The following is a 15,802-nucleotide window of genomic DNA, read 5'->3' on the forward strand; positions in this document are numbered from 1 at the left end:
ATATAATATATGTCAATGTTAAGCTAGTTTTTGAGAAGAAACTATCAATATAGATCATTATGAAGCTGTTTTGCAATGAAATCATGAACATCCACTATTTTAAGATACATTCTTCAATGAAATCATAGTGATTTGTAAAGAAATACGTCTTGAGCCACTAGTGTGATGGAGCTTTGTGGCGGAGGGGTGCTCTGTGGGGTGGAGCTTGGCTACCGACTGAGCTCCAGGGAGGAGCTTTGTGTAAATAGGTGGTGCTTTGTACCAGCAAGCGTTTAGGCAGCTCCACATGGCTCCACAGGAGATTGAAGGATTTCGAAAAATATGAATTAATGAGTCAAAGCAACACTTTGGGTATGTTTTGATGAGGGAATAACATTACAACATGATATAATGCTCAAAGATGTCGAATTTGCATAACACCCCCCCCCCCCTTTAAATGTCTTAATTATTTAATGTCTCCAGCATGATAGGGCTCATAACTGCTCAGTGTTATTTTTAACAGACAGAAAAGCCAGGCAACTTCTCAGAAGGCTTTTCTACTTTCCTCAGGTTAATATGAAACAAGTGGGGGACAGAAAATAACCCTGTATCCACAAACCCACACACCAACGCATAAGTTTGAGTCATCTATATGGTGTTAAACGTTTCCTTTTTAAATACCACAAACATCTAATCGTTGCATGCATCACAGAAACATTTAACCATGCTAACATTTAACCACTGTGCAAGTTTTATTGCTCGCAACATTTTCTTTCTCTGTCTTTGCAAGTGTTTATTTTTCCGACACATTCTTCGGCTCTCACCGTATGCGGTGCAGATGAGGTGCGTCTCTGGGTAGGACTTCCACAGAATCCGGTCACACCACGACGGCACGTTGACTCGCACCTACAGGGAAAGAAATCCGCTTTACGTAAACAGTGACGAGCTGTGTATGTCTACATCTGTATTTAAAATAAACACACTTGTAGAAAAATACACACACAGGCCTGACTTTATTGCTGTTACGCCAGACATTCCTGTTTTAGACACGAGGTTTAATCTTAACCTGATATTTTTAGTCATCGGAGCTGCTGTTTGTCAAAGTCATTTATCCCCACAGCTTCCAGAAATAGGATTAAGTTAGAAATTATCTTACGAAGTGTGCACTTGGAATAGATCAGTAGCGTCTTAATGGTCTGGGCTCTGGATTACTGATCAGAAGGTCGGAGGTTCAAGCTCAGCACTTGTTGTTGGCTCCCACTGTTTGGTATTTGATGACGCTTTTGAAGCTTATCTGCTCTGGGTGGGCATCACTCCGTGGCTAATCCTGTCCTAAGAGCCCAAATCCCAACAAGTTGAGAAAATACAGATTTTGGAATTGAACGGCTCAGGGTGGAAAGCAACACACACAGAAAAAAAAGACTTTAAAGGTGTTAGATTTTGGACTGAATATAAATTTCATGACTTGTAATCCCACTTTTTTAGATTTTATTTGCTGCAAAGCTCATCTTAAATGTTTAAAAAATATATTTGGCCGCTTGCCTGAATTCTCTGTCAGTCAGCTGCTGAACTGTTTGATGGTTTGTACTGTTAGTGGTGCAGTTTTGTGGAGCAAACTGAGACTCACCCCTGAGGTCTTGTATTTCTGCCACAGATAACAGTCCCTGGAACCTCGCTCATACCGGTATGTGGGTGGAAATACTATCTTCTCTTCCTCTTAAACATGACAGAGTCAAAAAGCATTAGTGAAATACACAAATGCAGAACTGACTTAAAATATATATTTTTAATTTATTGTCTATTTAAATGCAGAGACTTACTGAAACTGAAAAAGGCCTTCCTCTTGTGCCTTTCTCGGGTTAACTGGTCTGCACACATGAGCTCCTCAAACTCTCTTTTGGACACGTGTTTCAGGATGTCCTGTAGATAAAAGAAGACAGGACTTTTTTCACATACATTGAAAACTTTCACAATAAAAGCCCAGTATTTCATGAGGGAATGCCATTTGTCACCTTCCATGCCAGAGTTTTAGACTGAGATCATCTTATGTTAAGAAAGGACAGAGTTGTCACTGTTTTGGACAAACTTTAATATCCAGAGATGTCACAATCAGAAAATGTGTTGTCAGTGACTCTCAGCTATGCCACGACCAGTTTGAGCTCAATATCTGTAAAACTGACTGAGTTATAACTGTTGGAGTTATTCATATTTTGCTAACAGGCTGATAGAGTTAACAATTATTGCTGAAGTTTAAGCAAAGATCTTCTCCAAAGAGAAGTACTTTGAAGTTTTCCCATGAATTTTACCCATTTTGTCACATAACTGGCACATTTTCATTTGATTTTGGCTCAGCCAATGTGAAACAGGAAGTGACATCAAAGGGGAACTGTTTAAGAATGAAAACCCCTGGTCTTGAGCTAATGAAAGCACATTTTGAATATCAAAAATTGAATATAGATGTATTTTATAAAAGTTGGGGGAAATGAAATATTAGAGAAGAAATGTTCAAACTTGCACATAAGGAAGGTTCTGTGTAGTTCAAGTACAGTGTCGCCCAGAGGAAAGTTTTTCTGGAATGCACAGTTTAATATAAGTTGGAAAAAAACATGGATGTCTCACTTTCAATATTGTATTTCAAATAAAATAAGAGAGCTTAATTTCAAAATTGTATACAATATTTTCCCATGTAACAAAAACTTGTCAATTTTTAAAGATGTTGATGAAAATTGTTCTTTTTGTCAAGTTGATTTAGAGACTGTATTACATTTATTTTGCAACTATTCTCACTCTTCCGGGTTTTGGAGGAACGTGGAAAAATTTGTCAAGGATAAAACTAAGCACACTATCCAAATCAGGCCTAAATATGTTATAATCAGATTTGAATGTATTGATAAAAAAAAATTGAGTTTCTTAATTAATCTAATGATCCTTTTAGGGAAATTTCATATACATAAGGCAAGGTCCTCCAGATCTCTCCCGAACCTGCTTTCTTAGTAGACTTGAATTCATATGTTAATACTTTAAGATTAAATAAAAATAAAAAGTCAGAATTCATTCTGCTGCATCTTTGATTGACCCTGAAAGTCAAGAATTATAATGTGCCTTGGTTATTGTATGTTTTTCTTATGATGCATGTTCTTTGTAGAATGTCTGTGCTGATGACAGTTTCCTTTTGTTGGTAACAAAGAAGACCAATAAAGTTTTTGAAAAAAAAAAACTCCCTGGTCTTTGTTTATTAAAATAATATTTTTTTGAATTCTGACTCTTCTTCTCTCTGATAGTGGCTCAAAATAATCTAAAGAAACATCAGATTCTTCTCTACAGTCTGGGTTGTCAGCCATTGTAGCAACTCTGTTTACATGCTGTCATTCCCTTTTAACATCACTTCCTGTTACTTCACATCCAAATATCTCAACTGTTCATGTCACCAGACTGAAATTTTGTTAGCAAAATGTTATCAGTGTTATCTGTCTGAAAATGCAACCATATTTATTACAAAAATTGGATGTCACAGGCACTATAAGATCAATTAACTGTGGCGACCATCTTGGATCAAGTTGATTCCAAGAGTCTAGATGTATATCCAATGATTACTTCCAGAAAACGTCATTAAAATTCATATTGTGGTTTGTGAGATATTTTGTTAACAGACATGAACACAACACAGACACAGGCAAAAACATCCTAGCCACTTTTCCTTTCCTTTAAAACATCAGAACAGAAAGTACAGCAGTGGATCTGACCTGGACATCCAGATCAAGCCTGTAGTTGAGGTCTCCACACCAGAAGAGGTGGGTGAAGCGCAGGCTGATATCAAAGCCGTAAAGCTGTTTGTCCCCCAGAGAAAGAAGTCTGAGGATGTCAATGAAGTTCTGGTTCCTCCTGGACAGTAACAGATAAAAAAGAGACTTAATTTAACAGAATGAAAATGACACAAGTTAACAAAGGTTTCTCACACATAAAAACACACAATGAACCTCAATACTTTGTCACTTCCTGAGGTCAGGTGACAGTTCACAAACCCAAAGGATGTTCCATTAAAGAGGAAGGAAACTCCAACAGCTCCTTTATTACCTGAAATGACAAAAAAAGACTCAAAACCAAATCTTCAGAATAATTCAAACAGTTTAATGTCAACATATTTAAATATATGCTGCATGAGAATATATCATTTTTATTGCCTGCTGCCATAAAAGAATGATCATGTACCGTTTTGTGTGGCCAAAACAATGGTTATAACTAATATCAGTTTTTTGTTGTGTGGTTGTTGAGAGTCATCCCTGACACATAATCTGAGCACTGTCATGTTGTGTTTGTGATGGTGACATCACACAACAAAGTTTACCCAACGTGTTGCCCAGGCCAGTCTTCACATTGGCTGTGTTCACATGACTGATGCGGCTCTCATGTTCAGGCCTCGCAAACACGGCCAGCCTCATGTTCCAGAGGGACTGCACTGCCACCTGCAGGAAATTGTGTCACATTACAACAAATATTGTGTTCCACGCACACCACGTTACACATAATCCATTCTGCTTTTCAAGGCTATCTGTTCAAATGCATTGGCTGCAAAAGCCAAGAAATGAGCTAATTATGGAATAAGTAAATAATAAATAAGTAAATGACAAATCTGTCTTTTTTTCTGTTTTGATACTTTATTTTAAAGACTACACTCTTTTGAGTAAATTCATCTTTATTTAATGTTTAGAACAGAAAAGAAACAGCCTTTATAGTCCCGTGCAGGTAAATTATTAATTTACGTAAAAATATACAAATTATAATACGAATTTTACTAAAACCTTAAACCAGTTGTTTTTAATTTTGCAACAAAAATAATTTATTTTCACACATGACACAATTTGCTGTTAAAATGCAACATATTTTTAACAGCAAAACTGTGATATTCTTTAAACAGCTGACTGATTATCATTAGAGCTACTGACTTGGAAATAATGTTTTTAAATGTATATTTCCTTTTGGATTTGATAAAAAGAGCCAGATAAATTGTGGTGTCACTTTGGCCATCATATTAACAGTAAATTAGTTGTCTGCTTGCAAAAAAAGTTTGCTGATTTTGATTAAAGTTCCAAACTGTAAAAACAACCAAATAATTTTAATTTCATTGTTGAACATTTAGTCATACTATGTTACTCAGTTTTAAAAGCTGCACAGTGCCTGATTTTCACTTTACTAATCTCACTAACTTCTAATCAAGCATTTATGAAACACTAATATGTGGCACATTCAAATTTAAAAAGCCTCAGTCAAAGCTGAAAATGAGATGAAGTAAAAAAAAATTACTAGTTTGAAGTCAACGTGAGTGTAGCTGTGTAGAGTTGCTTTAATGTGCTCCGTCCACTCCTTTTCCCCCTGAGGGTTTTCCTGAGTCCCCAAAGCGTAGATGTCATGCGGAAGTAAAGCCGTCGAGTCGTCGGGGGTGTGACCCAAACCGCAACAGGTCACCCATGACTGCAGGCTGCGAGGAGGAGGGGAACCACCTGGAGACCATCCTAATGTCACACTGACTGATTTAACACACCAGTAAGTTATCTGTCAGGACATGCATGCTCACCCATATTCCAGGTGCCAACAAACACAGAGACCAGATCAGGCTGGTTCAGCTGAGAGTGTGTGGTCTTCATCAGCAGGAGGAGATGGCAGAAGGATTCACATTTCTATAGCAGATTTTTTTTAATGAGTCATTGGAAAAACAATTAAAGATGAGTCTGCTCATATTATCTTACCCGCGCGCTCTCAAACGTCATCTCCCGCGGAGTGTTCTGGTAGCTGTCGACCACGACCCGTATCTTTGCCGGGCTGTTTTGAAACTTGACAATCTGGAGGACTGATGCATGAGGAACATTACAACTGATATTTTTATATCTACTGTTGATCAACTTTGCTGTATTAATTGAAAGGACATGAACTTGTCATTTCACTTTAAGCACAAACACGCCCCCCAGTGTTGAAGAAAAAAATAACACACACTTTGAGTATTTTCTTACTTCTATCATGTGAGACTCTTTCTACTCCGAACAAGCCGGGTTTCCTGTCAAAAAGCAGCGCTCCTGCATCTACATCCACAGAAACTGTTTGTCTGCCGTACCTCACCACCTTTACCTGATGAGGAAAGCCCAGAGTCACATCGATCAGCTGATTTACAGTCATTTACAGTCAAAAGCAGCTGCGAGATGAGTGCGTTTTTACCTGAAAGGAGTGCACAGGTATCTGCCTGGTGTGGGTTTTCACAGGTGCTACAGGTGTTGGTTCAGGAGGAGCTGGGCTTGGCTGCACTGCCAGGTTGTGATTAGTCACAGCATCTTGTAATGCCTTTAACACCTACATGACAAGAGAATACTGTTGTGTTGTGCTCAAAGAATATTTACATATTAAGAACAAAATGTGTTTTTTTCTTATTTGTGTCTATGTGTGCTTTAATAATAATGTGAAAACTGCACAGATAAATGATAATGCTGACTGACAAGGTAGTAGCTTAATTATTCCAAGAAAAGCAATACTTAGATGTGTAATTTCTACATTGTTATAATTTATCAGATCATCAGTGTGAACTCACCTTTTTCTCTAATGAAGACAGAAGGCTGACCAAAGCTGAGATCTTACACAACAGGCTGTCAATCTCCATCTCTGGACACTTGATGCAAAAACACAAAGCAGAAAGTCAACATTGATGTGTGTATTTGTTAGAGGTCTACTTGGAAAAAAAAAACGAAGTAAAAGGAAAAATACTTTAACAGAAATGACTTTGGTAAAAATGAATTTCACTGATAAGAAAGGCACTTCAGTAAACGTTATAAAACTGCTCATAATAGTCAGGAAAGTAAAAGTACTTTTACACACACTCCAAGACATGAAGTGTTAATTTTAATTGACCAAACTGGTAGGGGTGCAACGATACAGGAAATTCACGGTTCGGTTCAGTTCGGTTCGATACAGTACTTTAGTCTCACGGTTCGATATCTTTTTCGATACAAAAAAGAGAAATTTCCATGCCCCCTTTAACTTGTAATTTATTATATTAATTATGAACATTTATTTAACCTCAAAAGTACAGTTTTTTAAATTAAATGTTGCTGAAACAGCAAGTTTCTCAGCGGACCTGCGCTCAAAATGCAGCCTAGGTGGAGTAGTAGAACACAGATCCACTGATCCTTTAACACAGAGCATCTTCAGAAGACAAGTTGATAAAGTAAAATTTAAAAATCTGTATTGTTCGATACAGCACTGTTCGAACGTACGGTATAGTTCGATACGGGTACATGTATTGTTATACCCCTACAAACTGGTTCCACCACACCGAGTCAACTAAATTGTCCGCCATTTTTCTTTTAAAGAAAATCTGTGAATTGCTTTACTCGGTTTAGCAGAACCAGTTAACATAATTTGGTTTAATAAATTCAACACTTCATTTTTTAGAGTGCATGAACTGCATGTTTCGTGATGAGTTCAGGTCATATTTAAACCTGTAACGTGTTAAATTTTACAGTAAAGAAGTAAAAGTATAATTTTTAGGTTTTGAACGTAACAAAATAAAAGTGAAAGTTACAAATTTAAAATATACTCAGAAAAGGTTACAAATCCTCCCACTGTTCCTTATGGGGACACAAGCCCTGTCCCCATTGGGGAAAATATTGTTGGTGGGTCAGGGTTAGGCTATAGAAATGACCAGTAAACGAATAGAAGTTAATGCAAAGTCCCCATGAGGATAGAAGAACAAATGTGTTAAGGACAGAGCAGATTGCTCTTCATGAGAAAGCTGAGATCCTTCAATGTCTGCAGCAAGATGCTGCAGATCTTCTAAAAGTCTGTTGTTGAGACTGATCTCTTCTTTGCTTCTTCTTGGTCAACAATCATTTTAGGCTACTGGGTTACCATTTTGAGAACAAGTAGCTATAATAGTGTAGTGTTTGTAATGTACCTGGGACTTGTTGGGTGTTAGAGAGCAGCTCGGATGGTCGAAGACTTTGGCCAAAGTTTCCAGACTCACAAGTGTGAGATCAATCTCACTGCAGACCAAACAAAAGCTTATTACAAATTCATAGGTGACATTTTAGCAAAATCACTACTGAAAATACAAACCAACCAATGTTATAATGGTCTTTAAAAATACCTTAAGTGTTGGTTGTAACTGACCTGTTGAGGCCTTGGCAGGCAGCAGCCAGCGTACGCTTCAGGTGCCTTAATGTCGTCGCCCCTTTGTGCACATTTTCAATGTCGAGAGGCAGCTCACTGAAGAGGTAGTCATTGAGCAGGCCGATCACCTCGCCTGCAGCACTTCAGACAAACATAAACATCAGACAATAATTCATCGGCTTGAGTCAGTTTAAATTGTCATCTCACAGGAAAAAATAAAAATATAAAGTAAAACAAAATTCTGAAACTTGTGGGGAACCAAGTGCGACAAGATCCAGCTTTCCAGATCACAGCAGAGCTCGCGACACTGTTTATTAATGAGACCTAAAGGGTCACGGGGGACAGTGTTTAACAAGTAGCTGCTATGCTCCAATGCCCACAGGTGCAGAAGTGTTTAAAACTGAATCAGTTGCAAACATGTCAGGCTATGAATGAGAAAAAAGTTTTCGTGCAGTGGGTGATGCTTCAAAAAATTCACATTTCATGTAAAACGTAATCGCAAGTTAAAGCAAAGTTGCTTTGCAGAATCTTAAAGGGATCCCCGATTAGTTGTAACATTAGACTTTATTTGATAAACATATATTTTAACTGTAAAATAAAGACTGCAAAAATAATGTAGGCTGTTTAGTTTTGTAAATTTTTAAAAATATATTTTAACACGGTCGGGGCCATTTTATCTATATGCAAAGCATTCTGGGTAAATGATGACATGGATAGGTCATCGGTGTGAGGCTGCTAGCGAGCTATATCCACCCTGAAGGTTAATCTTGGACAATATCTGATGATCGACTCTTTTAAATGAAACCAGAGAGCGTTGACAGAGAGGAGAAGGTAGAAATGACTCAGCCTGTAACTGAAAATATGGATGGAGGACAACAGAGCTGCTTCATGGAAGAAGAACCTCAGCTTAGCCTGTTAGCCTTTGTGCTAGCACCAACACATTTGCCTTATACATGTATTAGCTCAGCGCTATTGCGACAAACAAGCTAAAATGAGGTCCTCCATCCATATTTTCAGTTGCATCTGAGACATTTTTGCGTTCCCCTCTCTGTCATGTGGATGGAGGACCTCAGTGATGATAGGAGAATGTGTAGCGCTGAGCTAATACATACTGTATATATGGTGACAGTGTCGGGGCTAACGCTAAAGCTAACAGGCTAAGCTGAAGTTCTTCTTCCATGAAGCAGCTCTGTTGTCCTCCATCTATATTTTCAGTTACAGGCTGTCATTTCTACCTTCTCCTCTCTGTCAACGCTCTCTGGTTTCATTTAAAAGAGTCGATCATCAGATATTGTCCAAGATTAACCTTCAGGGTAGATATAACTCGCTAGCAGCCTCGCACCGATGACCTAGTTGATGTCATTTACCCAGAATGCTTTGCGTGTAAATAAAATGGCCCCGTCCATGTAATATATATTTTTAACTTTTAGTTTAAAAATGATAAAAACTGAACATCTTACAGTATTTTACAGTCTTTATTTTACAGTTAAATATATGTTTATTAAATAAAGTTTAATGTTACAACTAATCATGGATCCCTTTAAAAGATTTAATTAAAGATTTTAATTTAAGTACTTAACACGACAAATTACAAATAATACTTGGATGTATTCAGCTCCTGCAGCTTCTCCAGGAAAACAGCATGGGGGGCTGGTTTTGCTGGTGGTCCTGTGAAAGACACGGTGTTGATGGAGGCTGGAGTGGGAGCGGGCTTCTCATCGTCTGTGCACGTAAAAAAAAACAATATCTGAATTATAAACTATAGCAACAAAGAATTGAAACGTTATTTTAAAAAGGACAAAACTCACAATGTTCACCTTGTATAATGTTTTATATTGTGCAAAAATCAAACAAAATTTTGCAGAAGTTTGATAAATTGCTCTTCGGGGTTGTTTCGAAGATGTTTTTTTTTTTTCGTAGATTCTGGTTGTTTTTTTTTTCACTCATATTCTGACCGTAACTGCTTAACGTGTAGTGTGTGTTTAAACAGTTAGAAATGTGGACAAGTGAAGGACAAAAAAGTGCTGTCTGGGGGGGGGATGTAATAATCATGTCATTAAACAACAAGAAAATATTCATCAAAGACCTGAAACAGGACTGATGCATTGTCCTTTCATTATTCATTCATGACAAGTTATCTGCTAATAGCTCACTGAGAATCACCTTGTTCTTTTTCAATTTCATGTGCCAAGCTGGTAATTCAGCTGAATAAATTGGAATAAATTAGGTTTTAAGGAAAGACTGCTATTAGCAAAGTTCTCTATAGCATTTTAAATAAGTTGTCAGTTATGTAAACACAACACTGGCTCATCCTTTGAGTGTCAGAGCCTTTTAATGCTGGAGTTAATTCAGTAGGGGAAGTTGTTTGAAAATGTTGACCTAATAGAAAACCAGTGAAAAAGCAGCCAAAGAGAAAAAAAATACAACAATGTCTGTTTTATTGGAAGCAAAATCTAAAGAAGCTTTTGGACTTTTGCACAGTGCTGTCCATTACCAGCTGGTGACCCACCTGAGCTCTCATCCCCAGTGTCAGTGTCAGGAGGAACGGCGTAGAGGAGCGGGATGACCAGGCCTTTGTGTGGTTGCTGGTACCCTAACACCAAATCCTCAAGGGTCCGGAAACAGTTCACCTGAACCCCCTGTGTTGTCTGTGGAACAGATGGACATGATGGTAACGTGTTTGTTTCGGGCCCTGCTGGTTCAGGAAAAACAGAAGCATTAAATAGATCCCGTTGATAAAGAGAAATAATACTGCATTTGGATTGACTATTTTTGAATTATTTTTATTGTAAATTACATGTAATTATTTAGACTCTTTTTTTTTGGGGGGGGGGGGGTGACTGATTTAACCTGGAATTATTATTATTATTATTATTATTTATTATTATTATTATTTGTAAATGGACGTTTCACACAGGACCTCAAACCTTCTTTTCAAAATCATGCTTAATATACCAGATACTTATTTGCATGACAGAAAAAGATGCACGCAGATGATGTGCTGAGATAAAACACATCCCAGAGGGATTTCGAAAGCTGTGGCCCAGAGGAGAGGTGACGTCAGTGACAGCTCCTTCTTAACTGTAATGTTTCACTAGAATCCAACATTCACATTAAGTTAAAAAGGTATAAAAAAAACAACTTTCTGAAAGAAAATGTCTCAATACGCCTCATCCATGAACAATCCAGCTCTGAGTTTGCATAAAAATGCACACATCTTCACTTCAATCAAACTTTAAGCTCTGCAGTCAGAAAATAAGATTACATACTCACATTCACATGTACCAATTTACCATGGTACATGTTAGACCACAACGCAGAGCGAGCCCTTTCCTGCACCCTCTTTTTAGAATTTTTAGTTTTCATTTTGTGGCAAGAGAAACCATACTTCTGGCTTGAACAACCTGCCTGTTTTGCCAGAAAGTCTTCAAATAGTATTTTTTAAAACCACAAATATCTCTTGAAAAGTAATTTAAAAGAATTGAAAAGTAGGGAGAGAAAAAAAAAGGGCTTCAAGGGAGAGAAAGACAAAAAGTGACCCCCCCAAAATATCTCTCTGGCTTTCTTGGAAAAACAAAAAGGAAAGCGTGCGACTTCAGTGAGTTAGTGGAGCAAATCCAGGGGTGGGGTGGGGGGGGGGGGTTGAAAACACAGACTAGAGGTTTTTTACTGATGGCAGTGGAAAAACGAGGAAAAGCAACAAAGTTTAACGTCCTCATTGGAAAGTAGAGGCATTTTCCACATCAAAGGCTAAAAGAAATAAAAAATGAAATAACTCCTGCCAGACAAATGCCTTAAAAACTCATCTTCGGGCTTTAAACTTTAATATTCAGACAAAAGTTTAAATCCAGTTGCTAAGTGTTTTTGTTTGATTGTGTGGCTGCAAACTGTGGTTGTGGAGTGTTTTTATAGACTAATAAATAGGTCACCCCCACCACCACCACCACTCGCTCAGTTTCATCTGCCTCAGACTTCGCCACATCCAACAGACCCATTATGTCTACTACAAACACCCCCAAGCATGTGCATAAGAAATAAGCCCCCCTTTGGTCAGTAAATAAGTGTGTGGGTCGCGTAGGAATTTCTGAGACATGAAAACAAATTCTCCTCTGTGCTGCTGAGCTCACGCTGCAAACATGCAGCCACATGGCAGGAATGCCATAAGTGACTGCAGCCGTAACAGGGTCGAGGTGCGGGGTGGGGGGCAACACAAACATGTTCCTGTCCTCCATGCAACATAGAATAACAAACCAGGGCTTGGTACTTTCTGAAACATGGCAACTTTCTGGCCTCTTTCTTTGATTCAGGGTTGTGAAGCACTAAAGCACAACTATTACAATTTCCATTATTATTATTTTTTTTTTAATTTGTCCTGGATCTAGTTGCACATTATGCACCAAAACATATGGCTCAATTGAGACTAGCATGCAATGGCATTTGGTAAAGGTAAGTCATTCAACATTGTCAAAATGAGTAAATAAATAAATAAATAAATAAATAAATAAATAAATAAATAAATAAATAAATAAATAAATAAAATCTGTGGGAATATAAAAGGATATCACAACACCTGAGAAAAGCCAGCCCTCCTTGGAGCTCTGTAGCTCAGGCGTACTTGACAGTAGAAACATAAATCAAAAACATTAAACCATTTAAGAAAAAATGGGTCTCTACAAGCCAAAAGTGGTATTTTTATGTAAAGTTTTTGGATTTCTAATGATGTTATTTTTTTTCAAAGAATGTTCAATTTAGTGTTGATGACACACATCATGTTTTAACTGTCTGAAACAATTCCAACTAAACTCTACTCACCACTGCAACATTTTTGGTACACAAACAAACTTTGCATCAGAATGGAGACTTTAGTCTGTTTGGTTGGACCCACACCTATATTTTTCTCACCAATTGTATCTCTCACTTCCCCCAGAATACAGTTATACTGTTAGAATTTAGCTCAAAATATTCACTTCTAAACTGGAAGTGAGAGATTTTTCAAACTTGTGTTTTTTTTTTTAAATCATTTTACTCTTTGTCAGGTGAAGCGTCTATTTCTCACCTGAACTGCCAGAAGACCATCTGCATCAGGAAGAATACGATATGTGTGAACATGGCGTTGGAATCTTTGGAAAACAAAAATATGTTGTAATAAATGTTACATATATCAAAACAAACAATCAAAGATCAAATGTTAATAAATCTGAATATTTATGTGTGTGCGTGCGTGTGTGTGTGTTTGTACAGTACATATATTACAAGTGGCAGTTGTTATTAAAGTTAATATAGTCATGCCTTTTTTCCATAATATACTGTTTGGAAGGCTTTTTTAAAATAAATGTAATCATCATCAGCATTGGAAACAAAGTTCTGTGATGACAAAGGGACTGGATTAAAAGAAAAGAGGATGATTTAAAGAGAAAAGAATGAAAGGAAAGAGACTGCGCTGTGAGCCAGGCTCAGCTTTCAGGAATGTATCTGGCTGGGCCGAGGAACAGTCAGCGTAGTGCGGTTGCTGGAGCTCCAGCCCACTTTTAGGGGCCCCGAGGAGGAAAGAACAGGGATAAGTGGGGAAACACGGTGTCATACATTTGGGTTTGACTTGTTGGAATAGACTTTTCTGAACAGAGCAGTTAAACTGATTGGCAGTTACTTTGCAGCCTGGTGGCAGATGATGGTGATGTAAGACAATGGATGTGACAGGATGAGTATTTACAAATACAATTTACAAATCTATTTTACAAAGAAGTACGCAAATACTGACAAATAATTAGGAGATTGAGTCATACAGTTTGCAGTCATTTTAAGTGCCAACAGATGATGTGAAATTTTGCAAAAAACGTGATTGCACATTACGTCGTTTTCAAGGTTTGACCAAAATAGTTATACCTTTGTCATTTCTCAATATAAGATGGTCTTAGTTTAAAAATAGCAAGGAATGCATGGTATTTCAATTAAAAAATGTTTTGTAGCATGGTAGAAAAAAAATGTCTTCACTTCTCACACACTGGATACAAAAATTACCAATAATTCAGCAATCAGCTGACAATTACTTTAAAGGAGGTTAAGTAAGTAAAATACAATTTTACCACCATATTTTGCTAATTTTCGCAAAAATATATAATTTTGAATGCAAAGCTTCCAACTTCCAATAACTGTCAACCTTCAACCATAAAAATTATTAATTTTAAAGCACCTATTTTGTTTCACACTAAGTTATGTAAATTTCCCACCAAATATGGTAAACAAATGGACCAAGTGCAAAATAAAATGTGAGAAAATGTCACAAACGCATTTTCATTATTTAGCTCACTTTCTGATTGTATGTTGATAATTTAGCTGGGATGATGTCATCAACCTGCAACAGACGTCAACACTAACTGCTGCTAATGCTAACCGCTGCTAATGCTAACTGCTGCTAATGCTGCTGAAGATGGGATTTACAATACAAATTGTGTTCACTGAAAACAATGGATGGTACCCGTGGTCCAGCAGTTTGAAGTGCAGCTCGGACACCGGTCCCACCTGCAAGTTTAATGTCGTATGCGCCGCATTTAAGCAGTAGCAGTTGCTTTTGTCTCAGTATGACGATGTCTTAACAAGAGACACACCAATATCAAAAGCTGCGTTCCAGTCCAAAATATGTAAACGTAAACTTCAACACAACATTTAAGATTTAACTTTTACATTAAGAGTTACACATTTAGATTTAGGATTTAATATTTACATATATTATTTGACATTTAAATGTAACTCAAAAAGAAAAAATAAGTAGGTCCTCTGGATGGGTTCTTCTTTTGTGAAACATTTAGTCTCTCCTCCAAGAGACTTCTTCAGTCTGATGAGTTTCAGGTGAACTCAGCCTTATAAGCACTGCCTCCACCTGGACAAACAGGTTGGTCACATGCAAAAGAGGGCCATCCCCTAACAATAGGCTTGATTAGTTCTATTGTTCATAGAGGGTCATGTGCCCCATTACCAGACTTATTGGTTTGGATGATTCGGCTGTGGTTATTTGGTGTTGTGTTGTCTGTATGTAGTGAGTGCAAGCGGGGCTCAATGTCCCCTTTTTTTGTCCCTCTTTCCCTCTTTGTGTTGGTATCATTGGGGCCCTGATTCACACCTTTTACTCACAGGGGTCTGAGTCATACTTGCAATAACAGCATTGTAGGAGGAGGACAACTGGACATGAAGGCCTCCACCTCTGTTTAATGGTGGACAGTTTTTCTTCGCGAAGATGGTTTCCTTTACGCCTGATGAGTGTAAATTGCAGAGTCCTGACCCGACGATGTAGCTCGTCTGTGTTGGCTCATTCTTTTGAACAGTGGCTGTTTTGTTTCCCCAATGTATAACTGATCCCAGTCCTGACACTTAACAGCAAATACTATATTACTCTGTTTTTGCCGGGGAACTGGATCTTTGGAGTGAACTAATCTTTGTCGTAACATGTTTTGGGGTTTGAAAGCCACTGGGACGTCATGTTTAGAGAATAAACGTTTCAGTTTCTCTGAAACTCCCGCCACATATGGAATGATGAATGGTCGAGACAATTTTTAACAAGAATTATGCTCTCAGAAAGTGAGCTAGATAATGAAAATGTGTTAATGGCATCTTGTAACATTTTATTATACACTTGGCGACCATATGAATATGTCTGTGTGTGTGTGTGTGTGTGTGT

General features: G+C 37.7%; 1 protein-coding gene across 4 annotated transcripts in view; it reads right to left on the reverse strand.

Moving 5' to 3' along the window:
* inppl1b (inositol polyphosphate phosphatase-like 1b) overlaps window positions 1-15,802 on the reverse strand; it is a 28,188-nt gene that overhangs the window by 9,143 nt on the left and 3,243 nt on the right. For all 4 annotated transcript variants that reach the window (XM_014005038.1, XM_014005030.1, XM_014005045.1 and 1 more), the window contains 17 exons: window positions 13,187-13,250; window positions 10,640-10,778; window positions 9,732-9,852; window positions 8,131-8,271; window positions 7,916-8,003; window positions 6,554-6,631; window positions 6,187-6,318; window positions 5,985-6,099; window positions 5,724-5,824; window positions 5,552-5,654; window positions 5,281-5,477; window positions 4,325-4,442; window positions 3,957-4,053; window positions 3,723-3,861; window positions 1,800-1,899; window positions 1,607-1,695; window positions 804-885 (listed from right to left, as the gene is read on the reverse strand). In XM_014005038.1, the coding sequence (XP_013860492.1) occupies window positions 804-885; window positions 1,607-1,695; window positions 1,800-1,899; window positions 3,723-3,861; window positions 3,957-4,053; window positions 4,325-4,442; window positions 5,281-5,477; window positions 5,552-5,654; window positions 5,724-5,824; window positions 5,985-6,099; window positions 6,187-6,318; window positions 6,554-6,631; window positions 7,916-8,003; window positions 8,131-8,271; window positions 9,732-9,852; window positions 10,640-10,778; window positions 13,187-13,250 (1,904 nt within the window). The remainder of the gene's footprint in view (window positions 1-803; window positions 886-1,606; window positions 1,696-1,799; window positions 1,900-3,722; window positions 3,862-3,956; window positions 4,054-4,324; window positions 4,443-5,280; window positions 5,478-5,551; window positions 5,655-5,723; window positions 5,825-5,984; window positions 6,100-6,186; window positions 6,319-6,553; window positions 6,632-7,915; window positions 8,004-8,130; window positions 8,272-9,731; window positions 9,853-10,639; window positions 10,779-13,186; window positions 13,251-15,802) is intronic.

Source organism: Austrofundulus limnaeus, unplaced genomic scaffold (genome assembly GCF_001266775.1).
Source record: "Austrofundulus limnaeus strain Quisiro unplaced genomic scaffold, Austrofundulus_limnaeus-1.0 Scaffold1, whole genome shotgun sequence".
Classification (NCBI taxonomy): Eukaryota; Metazoa; Chordata; class Actinopteri; order Cyprinodontiformes; family Rivulidae; genus Austrofundulus; species Austrofundulus limnaeus.